Genomic DNA, 20139 nt, shown 5'->3' on the forward strand with positions numbered 1-20139 from the left:
GGTGGTATCATCTAGGCTCAAATGCATCATGTTCTGTGCTTGCATTTCACAAAATCGGTTGCTAATTAGAGACCTAAACTACAAAGTACACAAATGGCACAAATGGCTCATCATTTCTGCCTCCTATACAGAAATTATTATTATAAGGGTACCAGATCAATTTAAAACTTCTGTTGCTTCTTCCCTTCACAAGTCAAATTCCATCATGTGAAAATCTGACACCAGTGATAACACACTATTGACAGTCATTGCAAAATATTGATGCTATATCATGTTTCACTTTTTTATAACCATCAATTTTACACATTTTGAAAACTGGGGACAATCTTTTGACAAATTTGAAAGTACTATCAAATTTGATAGACTAGATCAATGAAAAAAAATGTTTTGAGTTGCTTATATGTTTTTTTCCAGGTATTCAACTAACAGTTCATTGTTCAAGTCTGCCTGGGAGGCCTGGCTTTGGATAGTCTATTCCATTTCAAAGGACCTTCAAAAGCTCACAAATGCCTTTGAGCACACCAAACCAGAAGGCAGCATATCTAAAGCACAAAATGGAGAACATACTCCATGGACCTGTGTAAGTTAAAACCTATTAAAAAAAAAAAAAGGGCATTATAAAATTTGCCCAGTGTTAAAACTGATAACAGTTTTACTGATTTACTGACAATGAAAATATATAGCACTTTTTTCTGTCAGAGCATTTATCAACACTTGGCAACCCTGCACTAACTTGACATGTAAGATGATCAAAATGGATTATGTAATCTTTCCCATTCATTTCTATTGATTTTAGTTATGATAAAATTCATCAGTGTGCCTGGGAACTCTGAGGCTGAAGGTTCTATTTGACAAAAAAAGGCAAGGCAGGGGGCGAGAGGGGGGAGGAAAAGAAAAAGAACTCAACTGAGTTGTAATAGGATAAATGTAAGTTCAGAGTAGGATTGCACAAATACAAAAATCACAGCCCTAACGGCTCCAGCAACAAATTAATACAAATATTTCATTCTGGTAGTCTCATAAGATTACATCTGTCTATGCAGAGATTTCATCTTTGAGACTCAATTACACAATTCCAACTTTGAAGATTAACATATCATTGAAAAGTAGTTTCTGAAAATATTTTCAAACTTAGAAAAAAAAACTTCAGGAGTAATTAAAGTTATTTGTCTAACTGCAAGGAATACCAAAATGCCAGCAAATGAAGCATTTTAATCAGTTTTATTGATTCATGCTTTCAGTTCTTATTCAGTTAAAAACAAGGCACATTAAATACATCGTCTTATTGCTCTATAAATGCATGCAGCTCATTCTGTATATCAAAAGTAATAAATAATGGCAATAAAATACCAAGACAGTTATAAAAATGACAATCCAGCCTCAAATATAGTATTTAACAGTCCAATCTAGAACAATAACCCAATACAATACATAAAAGTGCCATGTATGAAAACATGCAGTGTATATATTCATTCAGTACTGTGTTTATACTTGATATTCTTTGAAAACAAGCAGAGCTTGTTTTAATTCCCTTAAAAAGTTGACACAATGCAAATTGTGCAAGTTACAGCGTCATTGACTTCATATGTGATTACATTCAGAGGCAAAAAATCTTTATAAATGAATAAAAAAAGAGGGAAAGAAAATCAGTGATGAACCTTATAGTATGTGTAGTAAAAGTCAGAATAACTTTTTTGTTTTTTACAAAAAAGGAAGATACCTATTTTGAAACAGACAAAATCAAGCCATTTATAAACTAAGGCAGAATAAGAAGCATGCATTTAATTGTAGAAATCCTAGTTACACTCAGTACAAACTCATCAGAAGCAAATGTGCTGCAGCAAGATGGACGTGAGGCAGACAACCTCGCTTTTACAAATGATCCAGCATTATCATTGTTATGACTGAAGTGGAGCAAGTTAGAGTAGCCAACTCTCCAGCACAGATGAGGTTCCTTCACCTGAATCCCTATAAAGGCTCTTAAAACATTAATGACAAAAAAGTAAAAATAAAACACAATCCCTGGCACCCAGATATAATCCTCAACAGAATCACCCAACACCAATTTGTATGAAAAGAAAGAGAGAGAGAGAAAATAAGGAAACAAAATTGGTTTGTGTTTAGAATGGTTTTGAAGGGGCATTCCTCTATTTTTTCCCCATTTGCTTAAACCAGATAAAAAAGTAAGAAAGGGTTAATTAAGAACATAGAGGAAAATGCTAAGGTGCTGTTATTCACAGTAATGGTTTAAAAACCAGTGTATTTCCAAAACAAGTCTCTGGGATTGGTGAAGGAGCATGTATCTTAGAATTAAATTATCAGCCTTAAGCAAAAGCATAGATGCTCAAATCAAGAAAATTGCACTCTTCTTTGTCCTTATAGGAACTTCATTCATAGCAAAGCCGGCATAAACAAGGTCTGTTTTTCAAACCCAGGTCTGCCCAAGCCAGTCACACTTTACATCCCATCCCTACTGTAACAGAATCAGGGAGGAGAAAAGTCACCGTTATCTCGATCTAACTAGAAAAAGAGAGAGAAGGAGAGAAAGAGAGAGTACAATGTACAAATATTGTGGCATGTCATCTGGGATGTTTTAAAAGACAGCTTTGCTACCTATTTAGTGTCAGTAGACAAATTTATTGTCTCAATAGAAAAACATTAAGTTTCAAAAGCCACTTGCTTCCATTCATTTACAACAACAACAAAATAACAGTGTAAAATTTTACTTTGAACAACAACAATAAAAAAAAGCACAGTGATACCTGGGGATATCACTTAGTGACAGCAGGGAATATCTAACTGTTTTAGATTTACTTTAGGAAGTGGCAAGCATCTAAACTTCAACTAAAAATAAATGCTGTCTCCCCAAGTAGTTTGTGCTTGCTTCAGAAATGATGGCACAATAGGTAAGTAAACCTCCTAGTTTATATTATGGCATACAGTTTTATCCACAGAATTCTATTGTGTTGACATAAGTAGAAATAATGGTACATAACCATGTTATGTACTCATTTACAAAACTAGGACTAAGTCTATGCAATAAAAATCTGCTGTGAAATAAAGTGATCTATTTCTCCCTATATAGAACCTGGTCTTTTTAAAGAAGTACATAGTTGGCTTTGAAAGAGGAAACACAGTGCCAGACTTGAATGAAAAAGCCAAGCAAGAGCACAATGTCCTGGGTTCAAATCCCAATATCTAGACAAGAAAGAAAGAAAGAAAGAAAGAAAGAAAGAAAGAAAGAAAGAAAGAAAGAAAGAAAGAAAGAAAGAAAGAAAGAAAGAAAGAAAGAAAGAAAGAAAGAAAGAAAGAAAGAAAGAAAGAAAGAAGAAAGAAAGAAAGAAAGAAAGAGAGAAAGAAAGAAAGAAAGAGAGAAAGAAAGAAAGAAAGAGAGAGAGAGAGAGAAAGGAAAGAGAGAGAGAGAGAAAGGAAAGAGAGACAGAGGAGGGAGGGAGGGAAGGAAGGAAGGAAGGAAGGAAGGAAGGAAGGAAGGAAGGAAGGAAGGAATAAAAAATATTAAGATGACTATGTAAAATGCCAGAGGAAGGAAGGAAGGAAGGAATAAAAAATATTAAGATGACTATGTAAAATGCCAGAATGTCATTTTAACTCAGTGTATTATTTGTTAAATTCAATGCACAATGACTTTTATTTTTGTTGCATGTTTTATGTATGTTTTTAAAATATATATCAAGAATTTTTTCCACTGAGTACAGAAAGAAAAGGGCTTTTAACAAACAGATTGACCTTGGATATTAAAGTCCTGTGCCTTATTTTAAATGTGATTATAAATAAAGAACTCTATTCTTTGTCATTTTATTGTCTGTTTGCAAATACAGTCAACAAAGAGGACAGGGTTAACAATACTTGCTGCTGTAAAAGTTAGGATCTAGAGATTAAAAATTGAGTCATTGTATTATTATTATTTTATATAAAGGTTGAAAAGATTTGGACTCATCCCATAAAATTTAACTTGCCACATTGAACATTGGCTTTTGAGTAAGAAAAGCCAGGATCTTCCTGGCAACACTAATAGTCAAAAGAAAACCAGCAGTGACTGGGGAAAAAAATGAACTGCTGAGATGAAACTATCACTGTAACTCTCAGAAAATGTCAGTGCTATCCTTATCTTATACCTGCGATTCTGGAAGCTTTCAGAGCTTCACTCTGAGACTTGTAACTAGATCTAAACTTTTTCTTTCCCTTAGCCTTGCTAGGCATGCCCTGGACATAAAATTGTGCAATATTGTTCAGAAGAGGGAGGTAGACCAGTTGGAGGAAAAAAAGGACTGCAAAGTTGCCAGAAATGCTATCATTTTTAATAGGTCATTGTTTAAAAAAAAAAATGCTATCTACAAGCTTAACATCCAGAGCGTGGTATATGTCACAGAATTTTTTTCCACCCTTTTTTCTTTTTTTCTTTTTCTCTTTCTGCCAAAATATTCTGCCTCCAGAATTGATTTAGAATAAGTGGATAAACAGAAAGGAAGAATGTCAAGTCTAACAGGTCACAAAATGGATACAAAACATCAAATCAATGTGCACTGAAAATGAGAAAATACACTTTTTAGAAGCTCGACTGAATGGCAAGTACAAATAAAGTATTGGCAAATTACATTGGCAAATATACCAACACCCAAAATTTTGGAATGTTTTCCAGTGTTAAAAAAAAGCTACCACAACCATGATGTTAAATTGATTTAAGTCATCTCTGCTTGCTACATCATAATTTGTCATTTCTGTGTAGGTTGGCTGTGGATTTTACTGGTCAGACTCACAATCCTCCACCACTGCGGTCCACCGGAATTGGAACTCTTTGGTCCAGGTTTTCTTCTGCAGTTTTCATGAGTATAGCAAGTCGGCTTCCAGATACTCTTCCCTTCTGAATAGCACTCATCAGCTTAAAAAGAAAACAGGCAAGAGATTCAAAAGGTAGGCCAGCTCATTCTCTCCTTCTTACCCTTGTGGCAGTCAAAAATAGGTGATCTATCAAAAGCCACAAAATACTATCAAAATACTATGGCTCCAATAAGAAGGGGAACATTTTTGAACATGTCAAAAAGAGAGGAAGAGACCAAGACACATCCACTGCTGAAAAATAAAATAAAATGACATCTATCCTGTAAATCAGCCTGTCACCAAAAGCAAATCCCATGTATCACTTTCTGTTCCCTTAGGATACATAGGGCATATCTTTTAAAACAACTTCAAACACTGGATATTTAATTCTATTTCTAAAAATCTCAAACAGGAATTCAGGGATTAAACAAAGTCAAAGCAAGACCTATATTTAACTTTAGTTTTTTTTTTTAATGTAACTGTACTTGACTGTCACCTAAATCCAAATTCTTTCAAGACTTTTTAAAGTAATTTACATGTGAAGTCCTTGAAAATAAGCCCAGAGATCTGCCCTAAGAATTAAAAACACTCCAGATTTTAGTTAATTCATTTTTAGCCAAATGGATAAAATCAGAATTAGTCTTGAAATTTCATGCAGTCAGTGGGCAGAGGTCTTTAATCTGGAAAGCACTTTGCAATTATGAGTTTGAGTATATTGTTCCTTTTATTATTATTACATTTTCACATTGAAGCGGCTTTAACTATTTATTTTTCCTGATCTCATTTCCCCAATCTGTTTATCTTAAAAAAAAGTGGAGTGGAGCAGGAACTAGAGTGGGAAACTAGGGGAAAGTGAAAGAAGGGGTGATAGTGTCCAAAAAAGAAATGTACTCATTACCTGATTTTTGGAAATGGTAATGCCTCTGTAGAGCACCTTAATAATAACACTAAAGTTATATTTTAAAAAGAATACAGTTGGGCATTCATGAGAAAAAAAATGGAAAAAATCTAAATATTTTAGGGTTGCACTTGGAAGTATATTTGTAAAAACAAACAACAGCAACAAACAAAGCCCCTCAGCTCTGTAAGTAAGTCAGAAGTATCTGCCCAGGGGCTGGGTCAAAATTTGGTGACCTTATTAAAAGCTGTTTCACAAGCAATTGCTTATTACAGGTGGACTCCTACATGACATGACATGGAAGTGTCTTTAAAAAGCCCAAACCTAGACATAAAGTCATGTCAAACAGGCTCTTTCTGAAGACTTTCTATATTAAAAATAAAGATCTCTAATAGCATAAATGTGGGCTCTTAATCTACGATAAAATATTAAACAAACTCAAAAATAGACTCTGTATCTGATGAATCATGCAATATAAGCAATATTGGCATCCTTGCCAGAACAATTTATTGTATATTGTTTTATCCCTGATCTGGAAAGACCATGGAAGTATATGAACAGTAACAAGACTGACCAAGCTAGGACTTCTTTCAGCCAAAAACTGTAAATCATGTACTAACCTCCCAAATGTCAAAGTTTTCTTTAAATATTACATAAATGTAAAAGCCACATTATAAGAAATACATTTGAGTCTGAATATATTTTACAATACATACAGTACTTTTTAACTTAGAAAATTCACTGTATGTCTGTACTTACATGGAGAATAAATAGTCTCTTTCATTTAGAATTGAATAAGAAACACTCAAATATTTTTAAATGCTACAAGAAAAACTGCAGATGGTTTAAATTATTTTCTGTGGTTTACTTTATTACAGTGAAGAATATTACCTAAAACTCAAACCACATAGCATATCCACAAAATTAGATTCCTATTGTTTCTTAAATCCTGAAATTTTCAAACCAAAATGCTGTTGTTTATTTACAATACACATGAAGTGAAGCATAAGCCATTTCTTTGAAGAAAAGTACTCTAACATTCTGAAACAAATAATAAGATATTCTCCAGGAAACCGACACCAAAAATATTCATTAAACGACTTCTAATTCCTACCCATAAATTTAAAATTAATTTAAAATGTGCACTTAGTTAAACTGTAAAAGTTAAAAGGACTAAACATTCATTTTTGTAATGCTGGACACAGCCTGTGAAAATTTTCTGCATTTAGATTCAACAATGCTCTTATCTGCAGCTCATCTCCAGAGAGACAATTACCATTTCCTTTGCCTTGATCTTGTTTGTTTAACTTGACACACTGAAGAAAGGGCTGACATTGACCAAAATCCCCAGCATTAATTTATTTCATGTTCAGCATTCATCATTGCCACAGTGCAAGCAAGGCCTGGCATTCATTTGAAATACCTTTCCATGAAACCTTCCAGAAAAAACCTGGGTGCTTAGTTTGAAACCAATACATTCTTCAAATGATTACAGTCATATAGACAGCTACAAATAATGTGTGGATTTTTTGCATTTCCTTTAAGGAATTTTTAAGGAATGATGCCTAGCAACCAGCTTAAAGCTAAAGTAACAAAACTTTTCTTCATGATTACAAAGGTCAAACATATGACACTTCAGTAAATTGAAAATTGGCAACCAAAATGTATAAATTATATGGGTCTTCAGAAGAAATATCATTTCTTCTGTTTTCCTTGTTATTTATAACTTAACAATCTAATAATTATATTCTCAAATAAATATGATTCTTATAATTTGTAATTTGTTCCATAAAAACAATATACCTTCCAGCTGGGCATGGTGATATATATTTATAATCACTGTACTCAGGAGGCTGGGGGAGAAAGATCAGAGGTTCAAAGCCAGCCAGAGCTTTGTTTGAGAACCAAACAAAACAAAAAGCTGATGGTATATGGTTCAAGTTGTAGAGTTGTTGCCTAGCATAATCAAAAGTCCTGAGTTTAATCCCTGATACAAAAAAAAAAAAAAATCCACAGTAGAAATATTTTGTTGCCTCTCTTGGACAGAATGACCCAACAGTGTTATTCCAAGATAGATTTCTTTAAAAAGCTGCTTGTATACTCCTTAAGCCACAATTAACTTAGATTTCATCTAAATTGTTACACATAAAATATTTCTTATGAAAAGCAAGAGAAGAGAGCCTGCTCCTTGAAGGTGGACAGCCAGAGCTGCGTCTGACATCCCATTTTCTTCTCTTTCTACATGAAGTGACAATACATGGACTTTAGCTAGGTATCACTGACTCATGCCTGTTAGGAGGCTGAGATCTGAAGACTGAGGTTCAAAGCCAGCCCAGGCAAGAATGTCTATGAGACTCTTACGTCTGATTAACCAGAAAAAAAGCTAGAAGTGAAGCAGTAGTAGAGCATGAGTTTTAAGAAGAAAAAGTTAAGAGACAGCATACAGGCCCAAAGGAAGGAAGGAAGGAAGGAAACAGAGAGGGAGGGTGGGGAAGAAAATGAGAGGAAGGGAGGGAGAGAGTGATTGAGGAAGGAGGGAGGGAATGAATGCATGCCTCAACTTCACATGTAGGAAAATATCATAATAAGTCCCATATGTATTTTGTAGAATATATGCTAATAAAAATCATTCTTGGAACAATAATGACAACTAAAAGACAGAAGAAAATGCATGTGCTCTTTCACAACAACTCACCTGTAAAAATTCATTGAGTTCAACCTGCCCATTTTTGTTCAAATCTACTTCATTAAGAATTTCATGTAGTGTATTTTCATCCATTTGTACATTGATATTCTAAGAGAAAAGCACAAAATAATGAGTTTAATTAAAAATTATGCATATCCTTTTCCTAATGTGACCAAGCTTTCTAAAATTAAACTAAGAATATTGTTTGTAGGAAATATTAGATGAGAAAAAAGTTAACTATTATTATCCTTAAACTCTTTTGCTATCAAAGACTGATGCTGAACCAAAAACATGTTACCTCTAATACACGCTGAACATCAACAATGGTAATAAAGCCTTTTTGGTCTGCATCAAACTTATGAAATCTCTTCTTGTACCTGCAACACAACATTGAGTGATTTAGAAACATACTTACTAAGAATGAGAAAAGAGAGAAGGAAGCTCATTAGGAATACCTGTCAATGTCTGAAGGCAGAAGGCAAATTTCAGAGCGATCTGTTAATTGTTCAGATCGAGATTTATAGCCCATTTCATAATATAAAAACTTCTTGGCTGTTTCAAGTTCCTCCTAAAACAGACATAAACAAAGTTCAAAGATTTATAGAAAGAGTAACTGATTGTTTTTCTATTTTTCTCTTCTGAACTTCAAAAAGGAAAGTGATTCTTATTTGATAAGCACACGTTTCCCCTAGTTTTATTAATGTGGAATTTACCTCTTTTGGGTCTGCAATTTGATGTATACTCCAATGTGATGATTATCCTAATAACTTCCTCATAGCTATCTTCCCCTGACCTCTGACCCAAGGAATCCCCAGCTCTGTTTTTACTCCCCAGTATACATTTTCAGGAATTACATATTACAGGTTTCATAAAGAATGTAGTTTTCTGCATTAGACAATTTTCTCATAGCACAATGGACTCGTTTTGCTGAATATTTAACTATTTCTGCTTTTTTTGTTTTATTTATTCATTTATTTGGCAGTATGGGGGGGGGGGTGACTCAGGGACTCATCTCCCCTACCTGCCTGTTTGACTGGAATTCTACCACTTGAGCCATGCCTGTAGTCCACTATTTGCTAGTTACTTTGAAGATGGAGTCTCACAGAATTTTCTGGCCTGGCTGGCTTTGAACAACAGTCCTGCAAGGTCTTAGGTGTCTGAGTAGCTAGGATTACAGGTGTGACCACAGGCAATATTTTTGTTTCTCTTTACTACAGAATATTCTTGCACAGCATTGGCCAGATCAAATTATTGTAGCTACATGACAAAAACTGATTAAAAGTGAAGATATCTAAGACTCAGGCAACTCCTAAAATACCACAGGCAGTGCAAAGAGAAAAAGGTAAACATCCTGAGATTAACTGCACTAACGTTTCATCCATAGGATTCCGGTAGTTACAAAGTCAGGAAAAACTAAGTCATCCTCAATAGTGATTCTGTTTGCAATATATCTCATCTCAACTGGTGTTAGCTATGGCTGCAGACCGATGTCCTTCTTAGTTCCATCATGTCACTCTTCCATCAGAGTATTTCCCAAGAGACTTAATTACATTTTTTTCAAATCTTTCTTCATATATGTAGGTGTGCATGTGTACGTCCATATATATCCACACAGAGTTCTCCTGCATACAACACCTAATTTATTTTAGCTTGACCACAGTAATTTACTTTGGCCAATAGAACATGAATGAATATAGTGCATATCATTTTTGTGTGAATTGTTTTTTCTCTCTTCTCCCCTAACCACCCCCTCAAGTTGTACAGATCATTTCCAACATATTGTCTTGTGTATATCGCTGTTGCATTGGTTCCCACCTTGTCCTTTGTCTCATCATTCTGTTGTTTCCCTTCCCTTCCCTCATTCAGATAAAAATATGTACAATACTAGGGTACCAATCAAATACCATAGGGGGGAGAACATAGATTAGAAACAAGAAATCACATAGTATATTAAAAACCACCACAACAAAGTAAATCCTCTTGTGTCCATGTCTTAGAGTTCATTTCCCTTAGCATCATCTTATGTGGTCATATGTACATAGCTATTGAGCTATTCGACTCATCTGCTAAGATTATCCTACACATATAATAATGGAAAGACTTACAAAAAAAATCAGAGATTTTAAATTTGCTTAATTTTTAATATTTATTTTCTGCATTTCAAAAGGTTTCACAAGGGAGTTGCGATTTAACATGTCCATGTCAGTGTCCAGTACTGCTCAGTTATTCCTTCGGTCACTTTCTCCCATCCAGCCTGCCCTTTCCCCTGCTCACTTTATACTTTGTAATTCTTTTAGCTCATATGTACATTGAATATTCTTGCTGCATTTGTCCTGTTCCCTCTTGTAGTCATCCACCGTCTCTCCCTTCTTATACCATATAATCTAGCCCAAAAAAGCGTGAATACAAGTCTCAAATTCCCAACAACTTCCCATCAAAGGATATTAACTCAGTGAGCCCCAAATTCTGAACTGAACTGTGAAATACCAGTGAAGTGGAACAAAGGAAATAAAATGACCTACATGTCATGAAATGTATTCATATGTGTTTGTTTTATTTTCTGTGGGTTGTAAGGCTTGAACTCTGGGCTTAGGCACTGTCCCTGAGCTCTTTAGCTCAAGGCGAGCACTCTACCTCTTGAGCCACAGCTCCACTTCTGGTTTTCTGGTGGATACTTAGAGTCTCATGAACTTTCCTGCCCGGGCTGGCTTTGAACTGCAATCCTCAGATCTCGGCCTCCTGAGTAGCTAGAATTAGAGGCATGAGCCACCAGCGCCCGGCCTATATGTGTTTTCTTAAGCCTGAGATAAAAACTTTTTACTCTTTTGGCATGAGAAAATAAACACTTAAAAAATCCATATAACATTTTCCTCTTAAGAAATAGATAGAAGAAAGGGAGATACCAGTCCATTTGTAAGGAAAGGGAAGGACTTGGAAAAAATCATATTAAGTGAAGTAAGCCCGACCCATCTAACATAACCTTAGCAGATGAGCAGAATAGCTCAATAGCTATGTACATATGATCATATAAGATGATGCTAAGTGAAATGAACTCCAAGACATTGGCACAAGAGGTTTTTCTTTGTTGTTGTTTTAAATGTATTATATGGATTGTTTAGTGTTTTCCCCCTATGGTTTATCCCCTGTCATAATTGTATTTGATTTTGATACCCTGGTGTTTCATATACATTTATCTGAATTAGGGAAGGGAAGGAGAATAAAAAAAAATGGTGACACAAAGGACAAAGGGGGAACCAATGCAATAGTGATACTCACAAGACACTATTTTGGAAATGATCTGTACAACTTGGGGGTTATTGAGGGGAGGGAAAGTGGGAGAAAAATGAGGGGGGGTACAAATTTGACAAGAATGTACTCATTACCTTACTTATGTAATTGTAAACCCTGTGTGCATCACCTTGACAATAAAATTAAAATTAAAAAAAGAAAGGGAGAAAATAACACACTGTGAATACTAAAATAACTAAAAAGCATATATGTCTATATGTCATATAGTTAAATAAACATATCCATGGAATCTCTGTCACCAAAAGCAGTTCCACACTGGTAGATTTCTCTCTTTACTGGCTATTAAAAATATGTACTTTTGTTGTTCCGTCAATTTTACACAACATTATTCTACAAAACTAGTTCATAATTCACATTCTTAGAAATGCCACTTCTGAAGTGTTCTGCAACTACCATCTCTTCCTCAAGACATGTTCCTTCACTGACTATGTAGATACTCATACTCAACCAAACAAGGGTTTTTGCATTTCAAAGCTGGAAGAGAAATCATGTCCTTCCTAGTCATGACAATGTACCTCCTCAGCCCCATAGCTCCTTTATAACATCCAAAACTGGAGGCATGAGTTCTCTGTCTAAATCAGTCTAGCAATTGGGAGGAAACAATTCTGCTGAAGTAGGCCATGAAAGAATAGCCCTATTGGTTAGAAAATTTTAGGTTGAGATGAAGTCTATCTTCCTTGCAATCCTTCCTACATGTATAGGATGGGCAAAACTTGGCTACAGAATATACCCAATGTCTGTTTTCTATATCGTATCATACACGTTAAAGTGGTATCATTTACTTCCTTCCTTCAAGATTGCTTTTAGTTAGAATTCCTCTTTGGAATAATAAGGCATGATTTTAAATCCCTTATGCCATAATTTCTTCTATCACAAATATTTCATATCAACTAATACAATTTCAAAGAACAGCAAATGCTCTAACAGATATCTGGCCAGTGCCTGGAAGGGAATAACAGTTTCATTTACCGAAATATATTATTTCTATTAATACACTGTAAGATTACAGCTGGATTTGAGAATAGCTATCGGCCCACTCCTAGTGGCAATGCTTTCAAAGTTAACTAAAACCTTTTCTTTCTGACAAGTGCACTTCTTAAGCCCTGAAGATTTTATCTTGAATGAGTGGAGTTATTTTTCTATGTACTGCAAGTTTTGCCATTTTTTAAATTAAGTTATGGTTAATGAAGTTTTACTCATTCTTTCAATTTGCCATCAAACATTTAATCACGATAGAGATAAATTATATGCATATATAGAAATGTCACAATGAAATTCCGCTCATACAATAATGATGTATACTAATAAAAAATATTTAAGCAACAACAAAAGCAAGTCACCCTTCAGTTTCTGCTTATTTATATATCAAGGATGTATGCTGCCATTATTGTAATGTAAACACTTGGATCAAGGTATACTAGGTCAAATCCAAGAACATTGTGCTTATGACCTGTTATCAGACACCTATTCAGAGGTCAGCACTACCCATTTAACTGTTTACAAATCTACCATTTTTACAAAGAGCACCTAAGGCCTTATATATACTTTATGAAATCCATCTATCATGTCTATAATATCTCCCTGATACAACAATCCCTTTTCTCTCCCTGAAATAAAAACATTCATTGCCTATCCTATGAAAGTAGGAAAATAGAGAGGATGAGTAAGTTTGGGAGGGAAGGGGAGTATTATTAAGGGGATGATATTGATCAAGATGCATTGTGCTCATAAACTGAGAAGATGAATGATAACCCCTTTGTACAACTACTTAAAGATAATGAAAATATAATTAAAAGTAAAATAAAAAATGAGATATCTGAAATGGCTATTTTCTCAGTGATTCCTTAATATTTTCCAGTTATTACTACTTGTTCCTAAATAATTAGAATAAAGGTCATAATTTAGAAAAACAAGATAAATGTTAATACCCCTGGTCCTCAGGATGTAATCTATACTATTCTTCCTTTTCTTTTTCTTCAATTTAGAAAGGCATTTTTCCACCATCCGTTTATTTTGCTATTTTTTCATTGAGTTAAACATGAAGACAGTCAGACCTCCTTTCTCTCCAGCATTCAAGAATATAATGCTTAGCAGTGGGATGCTAGTGGCTCATGTTTGTTATCCCAGCTACTGAGATCTGAGTATCATGGATTGAAGCCAGCCTGGGAAAGAAAGTCCATGAGAGTCTTATCTCCAATTAACCATCAGAAAACTGGAAGTGGAACTGTAGCTTAAAGTGGTAAAACACTAGCCTTGAACAACAACAACAACAAAAAAAAAATACAACAGCTCAAGGAGTGTCTAGTCCCTGAGTTCTGACAAAACTGACAAATATATATAATGCTGGCCAAACTTAATTAATATTCAAATAATTGAATATTCAAACCCTACTAGAACTCTGTTCAGTTTTTAAGTTATTCTGCATTCAGGCACAGTGCTTATACCAGATGGATCATGTTCAAGGCCAGTTCAGACAAAAAGTTAGTGAGACTTGAATCTCACCCAAACAAGCTGAGCAGAATGGTCCAGGCCTGTGATCCCAGCTATGCACAAAGCCTATGCAGAGAACTATAATCTGAGATGATAAGACACAAAATACCGAAAGTAAAAGGAAGAGGACTGGTTCTACTCAAATCCTGAATTTAAACTCCAGTATCAAAAATTAAAAGGTTATTTGAAATGCTGAATGTGGTAGCACAGACTTGTGGTCTATAATTCCAGGCCTTGGGAGGCTGAGGCAGGAGGATCATGTTTTGAAGCCAGCCTGGGACACATAGCCAGTTTGGAGCCAGCATAGGCCAGTAAGTCCCATCTCAAAAACTAAAAAAAAAAAAATTACTTCGATGCTTTTAGCATTTTTCCCCCAAACTGTTCATTTCTTATACTATTCATATAAGGGATTATCATTCTTTTTTTTCCCCTTGAAATTTTCATTGCTTTAACTTTATTTGATATTAAATATTCAGAATTCTAAATGAATAAAGATTATACTGAGATATTATAAAATCTAACAAAAACTTACAAATTCCTATTTAATACTTAAAGAGATATTTTTAATTGGAAGATTATTTGTAAACAAAATTTAACATTCAACATGTATATATTTAGGATTTAATTATCCAACTTTTTAGAAAAGTTTATGGCTATATAGTCTTTAAAATGTTGACATGCAAAGAGCTACAAATTGACCATTTCATTATATTATGGCTGTTATGCGAAAATGTGATATCAGAACATACTTTCTAATTGAGTATTTTGCTTTCTAATCTTGGTGAGGTGTTAAAGAGATTATCTACTGTCTAGTATGTGTATTCTTGAGGTAAAAAGTTTTCAAAATAATCTGAAATTTTTAGTTGCTTATCATGTCATAGAAGACCCTGTAATACTGGAAAATGCTTTTATAGAAGTGAATAATTTAAAATACATTAAGACAAGGGAGAGGAAGAAAAAAAATAGTTTTACTGAGTAATAAATTGTCAGAAAACATAATTGAAAGTAAAGAAAAAGAAGTTATTTAACTATCTATCTGGGGCTGGGAATGTGGCTTAGGGGTAGAGTGCTTGCCTAGCATACCTGAAACCCTGCAGGTATTCCTCAGTAGCACATAAACAGAAAAAGCTGAAAGTGGCACTGTGGCTCAAATGGGAGAAAACTAGCCTTGAGCGAAAGAAGCTCAGGAATAGTGCCCAGACCCTGAGTTCAAGCCCCAGGCAGGACTGGCCAAAAAAAAAAAAAAAATGTTATCTAGTGTTAGATTTGTTTACTAAATAATTTAAAATGGGATTATCATTCTTGATATTCTTTTTTTCATTTATAAAATGAGTTCTGGGTTTTTAAGAGTGTGCCACCATGCCTGGCTTGGCTTTCAGTTCTGAGTAACAATTCCACTAATTATTTCTATAAAATTTGGAAAAATAATGCATACATCTCTGAGGCAAGTATGTTTTATATCCCCCCAATGACACCTCAAAATCATTGAAACTATGAACTATTTATTATTCCCCTAAAATGTTTGGTATGTTGTTCAGTATACAAGTCACTCATTAAGTATTGACCGGTAAAAACAACTACAATTCATCTGCAGAGGGTTATTTATCACCCTTCCCTTTTCCGCTTTTGCAGGTTAAATAATCCCAGTGCTTTTAACCTTTTCTCAGAAGTCCAACTTTCTAACCTTTAAGTCCCCCCTCCCCACTCCCTTCTTGGTTTCTCTCTAGACTGTCCACATATCTCATTAATACTCCTGTGTCTCAGACACTAAATAATAACTTTGTCTTTCATTTTGTTACTTCGTTGTGTAGGATATTAGAGTATTCTTAATCAAACAAGGAAAATGTGAAATGCTGTTATTTCTGAATTCCTAGGAAGGCTAAACACAACCAGTGCTCCTAACAGCCAGTTCACAGAATTTTCTTCTTCCTTCCTACTACTACCTTCTGAATTCTTAGCACAAAATATGTTCCAGGGGCTTGGAAGGTGGCTCAGTGGTAGAGTGCTTGCCTTGAATGCATGAGGCCCTGGGTTCGATTCCTCAGCACCACATAAGCAAAAAAGAAAGAAAATATGTTCCAGCATATTCAAGTCATTCTGACCATAATTTCTGCAAGAACATATTCTCTCCAATTCTTCTATACAGGAGAAGACTGGCTGTAATCGAAGAGTAAGCTCTATTCTATATTGCCTCTATATGGAGCTCTGGCAGAGCACACTTAAATGTAACACTGGTACCAGAATGGCTAATAATGGCACAAGGGCAGGGGGGAAAACACATGTTCTGAGATCCAGAGGTTAGGTTTGGATGCCAGCTCTACAATTGCTACTTGTATAAACTCTGGCAGAAACTGACTCTGTGAATTTCTCAACCATCAAATAGCAGCAAAGCTGGCCTTCAGAGATATCATTAGGACTTCTACCATTAATATACAGTAGTATATTACTCTAAAATCACTAGAGGCAAAACCTAAAAAATCAGGGCTATAATGGTACCCTTTAAGACGTTTTGGTAGTCTAAAATAAACCTCTCAATCTTCCCATTTTTCTGCACCCACAAAATGACTGGTATAGAACCATCATCTTCAGGGATCTATGCCAGAATGGGAACATTTTAAGTACTATTCCTCACTATACCCTCAAGCACTTGACATAGATGTTCACTCACATTCAATCACTCCAAGTGAGAAAATATAAAAGGAATGTCAATTGCTGGACCAGGAGGTAGACCCACATAAGACCTCAACTGAAATTTTGATTCTGGAAGTTCCCAGTCTCCAGAACTGAGAGAAATAAATGTTTGTTGTTTGGGCCACCCTCCTGTGGTATTGCTGTTTGACAGCCCAAGTGGATGGAGTTAGCTTTTGGTTTTCTCATACCTCCTCCAAACTTACAAGCTATTACTTTCTCTTTCTTTTGTATTCTCCTTTTTTCTCTCCAACTTCCAGTCTTTGGAGTATCCCTGGGTTCAATCTCTAGCCACTTTCCTTCCCTGGTTACAGGGACTTCCTTCAAGATCTCATTCAATATGACCACTTGAAATACAACTTAGATGTGAACTTCACATCAGCAGAAACATTGGCCTTTGGAAAGAGGAATTACTATAATTCATCTGCCTCAAGTTGATAAGAGTGCATGTGTTGAGGGCTGGACTAAGCCATTTGAAAATAAATAGGACAAGATTTACTGGTAGACTTAGATCATTGTAAGTGAATATCTAGAGTAAGATATTAGGGATTGAGAATGTTGCAAGGGTAACTGATCAAGATACACCATACATGCTGAATTGAAACCACTTTGTACAACTACTTGAAGATAATAAAAATTAAACGATATACATAAACGGACATGTACAAATACTGTACACACATTTGAAGATAAAACTATTTTTTCTGAAGTGTAATAGCAAGGCTTAGGTTAGAGTGACTACAGGTAAAAGAGCTAATTATGACATGGAAATTCTGTAGGAAGATAAATGGTCTTCAACAATAATAGAAAGGAGGTCAAGCCAAGTGTGGTGGCACATCTGTAAGACCAGCATTTGAGCCTAGGCCAGGCTGGTCTATTTAGTGAAAAGGAAGGAGTGCAAGGAGGAAGAATGTCCTGTGTCAAATGCTGCTGCTGGGCAAGCTAATGGGTAAAGAACACCTACATGAGAAACATGTTACTGGTGAGCTTGGCCAGGGTTAATACAGCAAGATGGTAGCAAAAAAATATGATGGATTCAAGAAAGAGTAAGGACAAAGAAAATAAATCTTGGGAGTGTTCCTAGTATTTTTGAATATGTGAAAGGCTGGAGGTGTGACTCAAATGGTACAGTGACCACCTAGTACACGAAGCCTCTGAGTTAAAACCTTCTCTCCCAAGATAGATTTTTGCATGTATGAAAATACTTCAAAAACCTCTGCATGTCACAACAGTTTGGGTTAATTTTTAAAACATGAAGATCTACTTATTACAGCAAATACGTGTGTGTGTGTGTGTGTGTGTGTGTGTGTGTGTGTGTGTGTGTGGTGTTAAAATACTTTCATCTGACCATTTCTGGCTTTATGGACATAATACAAAATTTCAAATGACACAATTAAGTATTTGCTTGTCACGAGGTGAAACCACTGTTTGTTAACAAAGGCAAATTAGCAAAAATGTGAATTGCTGACAAAGTGCTAGAGCAAATTTCTTTTTACCCCTTTCTTCCTTTCCTTTCTTTGTTTCTTTGTTTCTAGTACTGTAGCTTGAACTAAGGGCCTCACATTCTTGCTTCACTTTCTTGCTTGGCTGATGCTCTACCACTTGAATCATGCCTCTAATCAACCATTCCTGGAATTTTCCCCTTTCATTAGAGATGGAGACGCACAGACTTTTCTGCCTGGGCTATCTTCATACTTCCATTCTCCATGTACTAACCTCCTCTGAAATTATTCCATGAAAAACAACAACAAACACCCACCATCATTTACCTTTCCTTTTGCAGAAGTTATGAACACAAATTTAAGAGCATTCTCTATAAAATGGTCCAAGAATATCTTTCCACTCTCCTAAGGCCTAACAATATTAAATCATATAGATAGATATACACACATACATATATATCAAATATATATCAATCATATATATCATTTAATTTATAATATATAACTATAACATAATATATAAATATGTATACAGGAAGAAATCTAAGATAACTACCAAAATTATTCTAGCTTTTATATACATATCAAGCATTTACATGTTCATAAAGGGAAATATAATTATCGAGACTTCCATGTATTTAATACCTGTTTTTTAGAATCACTCCAATTCAGTTCTCTGCCCATCAGTTCGACGATCCTGGGAAGGGCTTCTTCCGCAGCCTGGACATTGAGAAAGGCCAGGCGAGTGCGACGTGAGATCATATCCACTGCAGTGCAGGCATACTCCTTAATTCCATATTTTACCTGAAGTACAAAAAAAATGAGAAGGAGGATTTGGTAGGTTGAGAAAAGGGGTGAATTCTAATCAAAGGATTTTGTATGCTGGCCATTTGTGGCTTTTTGTCACCTTTGCTACTCAAGAGACTGAGATCTGAGGATCATGGTTTGAAGCCAGCCTGAGCAAAAAAGTCCATGTGACTCCTCAATTAATCACCAAAAGCAAAGTGGAGGTGTGGCTCAAGTGGTAAAGCACCAGCCCTGAGCAGAAAAGATCAAGCAAGAGCAAGAGGTCCTGAGGTCAAGCCGAGGGAGGGAGGGAGGGAAGGAGGGAGGGATTCTGGTATGTTCATGTCAAAATAAAAGCTCATCGTAAACTATTGATGCTAATAAAAAATGTGAAAAAATATAAATGATTAGTTGAGAGTTTTCTCTAAGAAGAGGAAATAGAAGTTTCACATTAAAATGTTCATATTTGAAAAGGTAGTGGTATTCTTTACATTGTCTGATTCGCTAGCAGGCAGAAGACAAATATTCATATAACCCAAGTTCTCCATCTGCCTGCCAAAGTAGATTTGAAAAATAGGATAAACTGGACAAGAGATAATGCCTTCCTACTGAATGGATCCTGGTATCAGTTTGCAAACTGTACCATTTTTCATTAACCAACTACAGTAATCACTTAATCCTCTTTGCTTCTACATAGTAGGGAAGATAGTTTACGTAGCTGAGTAGGTAAAAGATGAGGAGATAAAAGTTCGTCTCATCTCTTTAGGCTGTAAAGTTTTGTGTCTTAAAGAAACCGCATGACAGCTTGAATTTCATCAACAAGTAAATGCTTTTTGGACACAATGTGCTAAGAATAATTATAACACATGGCCAGATGCCAGTGTCTCACGCCTGTAATCCTAGCTACCTCGGAAGCTGAGATCTGAGGACTGTGGTTTGTAGCCAGTCTAGAAAACCAAATTCAAGAAACTCAACTCTAATTAACCAGCAAAAATCTGGGA

At 35.3% G+C, this 20139-nt stretch overlaps 1 protein-coding gene across 5 annotated transcripts in view; it reads right to left on the reverse strand.

Annotated features, from left to right (window-relative positions):
• Positions 1–1202: 1202 nt before the first annotated feature.
• Positions 1203–20139, reverse strand: part of Gpd2 (glycerol-3-phosphate dehydrogenase 2) — a 161120-nt gene continuing 142183 nt past the window's right edge. For all 5 annotated transcript variants that reach the window (XM_070022938.1, XM_070022929.1, XM_070022954.1 and 2 more), the window contains 5 exons: positions 18998–19156; positions 8879–8991; positions 8722–8800; positions 8433–8531; positions 1203–4900 (listed from right to left, as the gene is read on the reverse strand). In XM_070022938.1, coding sequence (XP_069879039.1) covers positions 4775–4900; positions 8433–8531; positions 8722–8800; positions 8879–8991; positions 18998–19156 — 576 coding nt within the window. In that variant the 3' untranslated portion in view covers positions 1203–4774. The remainder of the gene's footprint in view (positions 4901–8432; positions 8532–8721; positions 8801–8878; positions 8992–18997; positions 19157–20139) is intronic.

Source organism: Dipodomys merriami, unplaced genomic scaffold (genome assembly GCF_024711535.1).
Source record: "Dipodomys merriami isolate MVZ:Mamm:240054 unplaced genomic scaffold, mDipMer1.0.p SCAF_1, whole genome shotgun sequence".
Taxonomy (NCBI): domain Eukaryota; kingdom Metazoa; phylum Chordata; class Mammalia; order Rodentia; family Heteromyidae; genus Dipodomys; species Dipodomys merriami.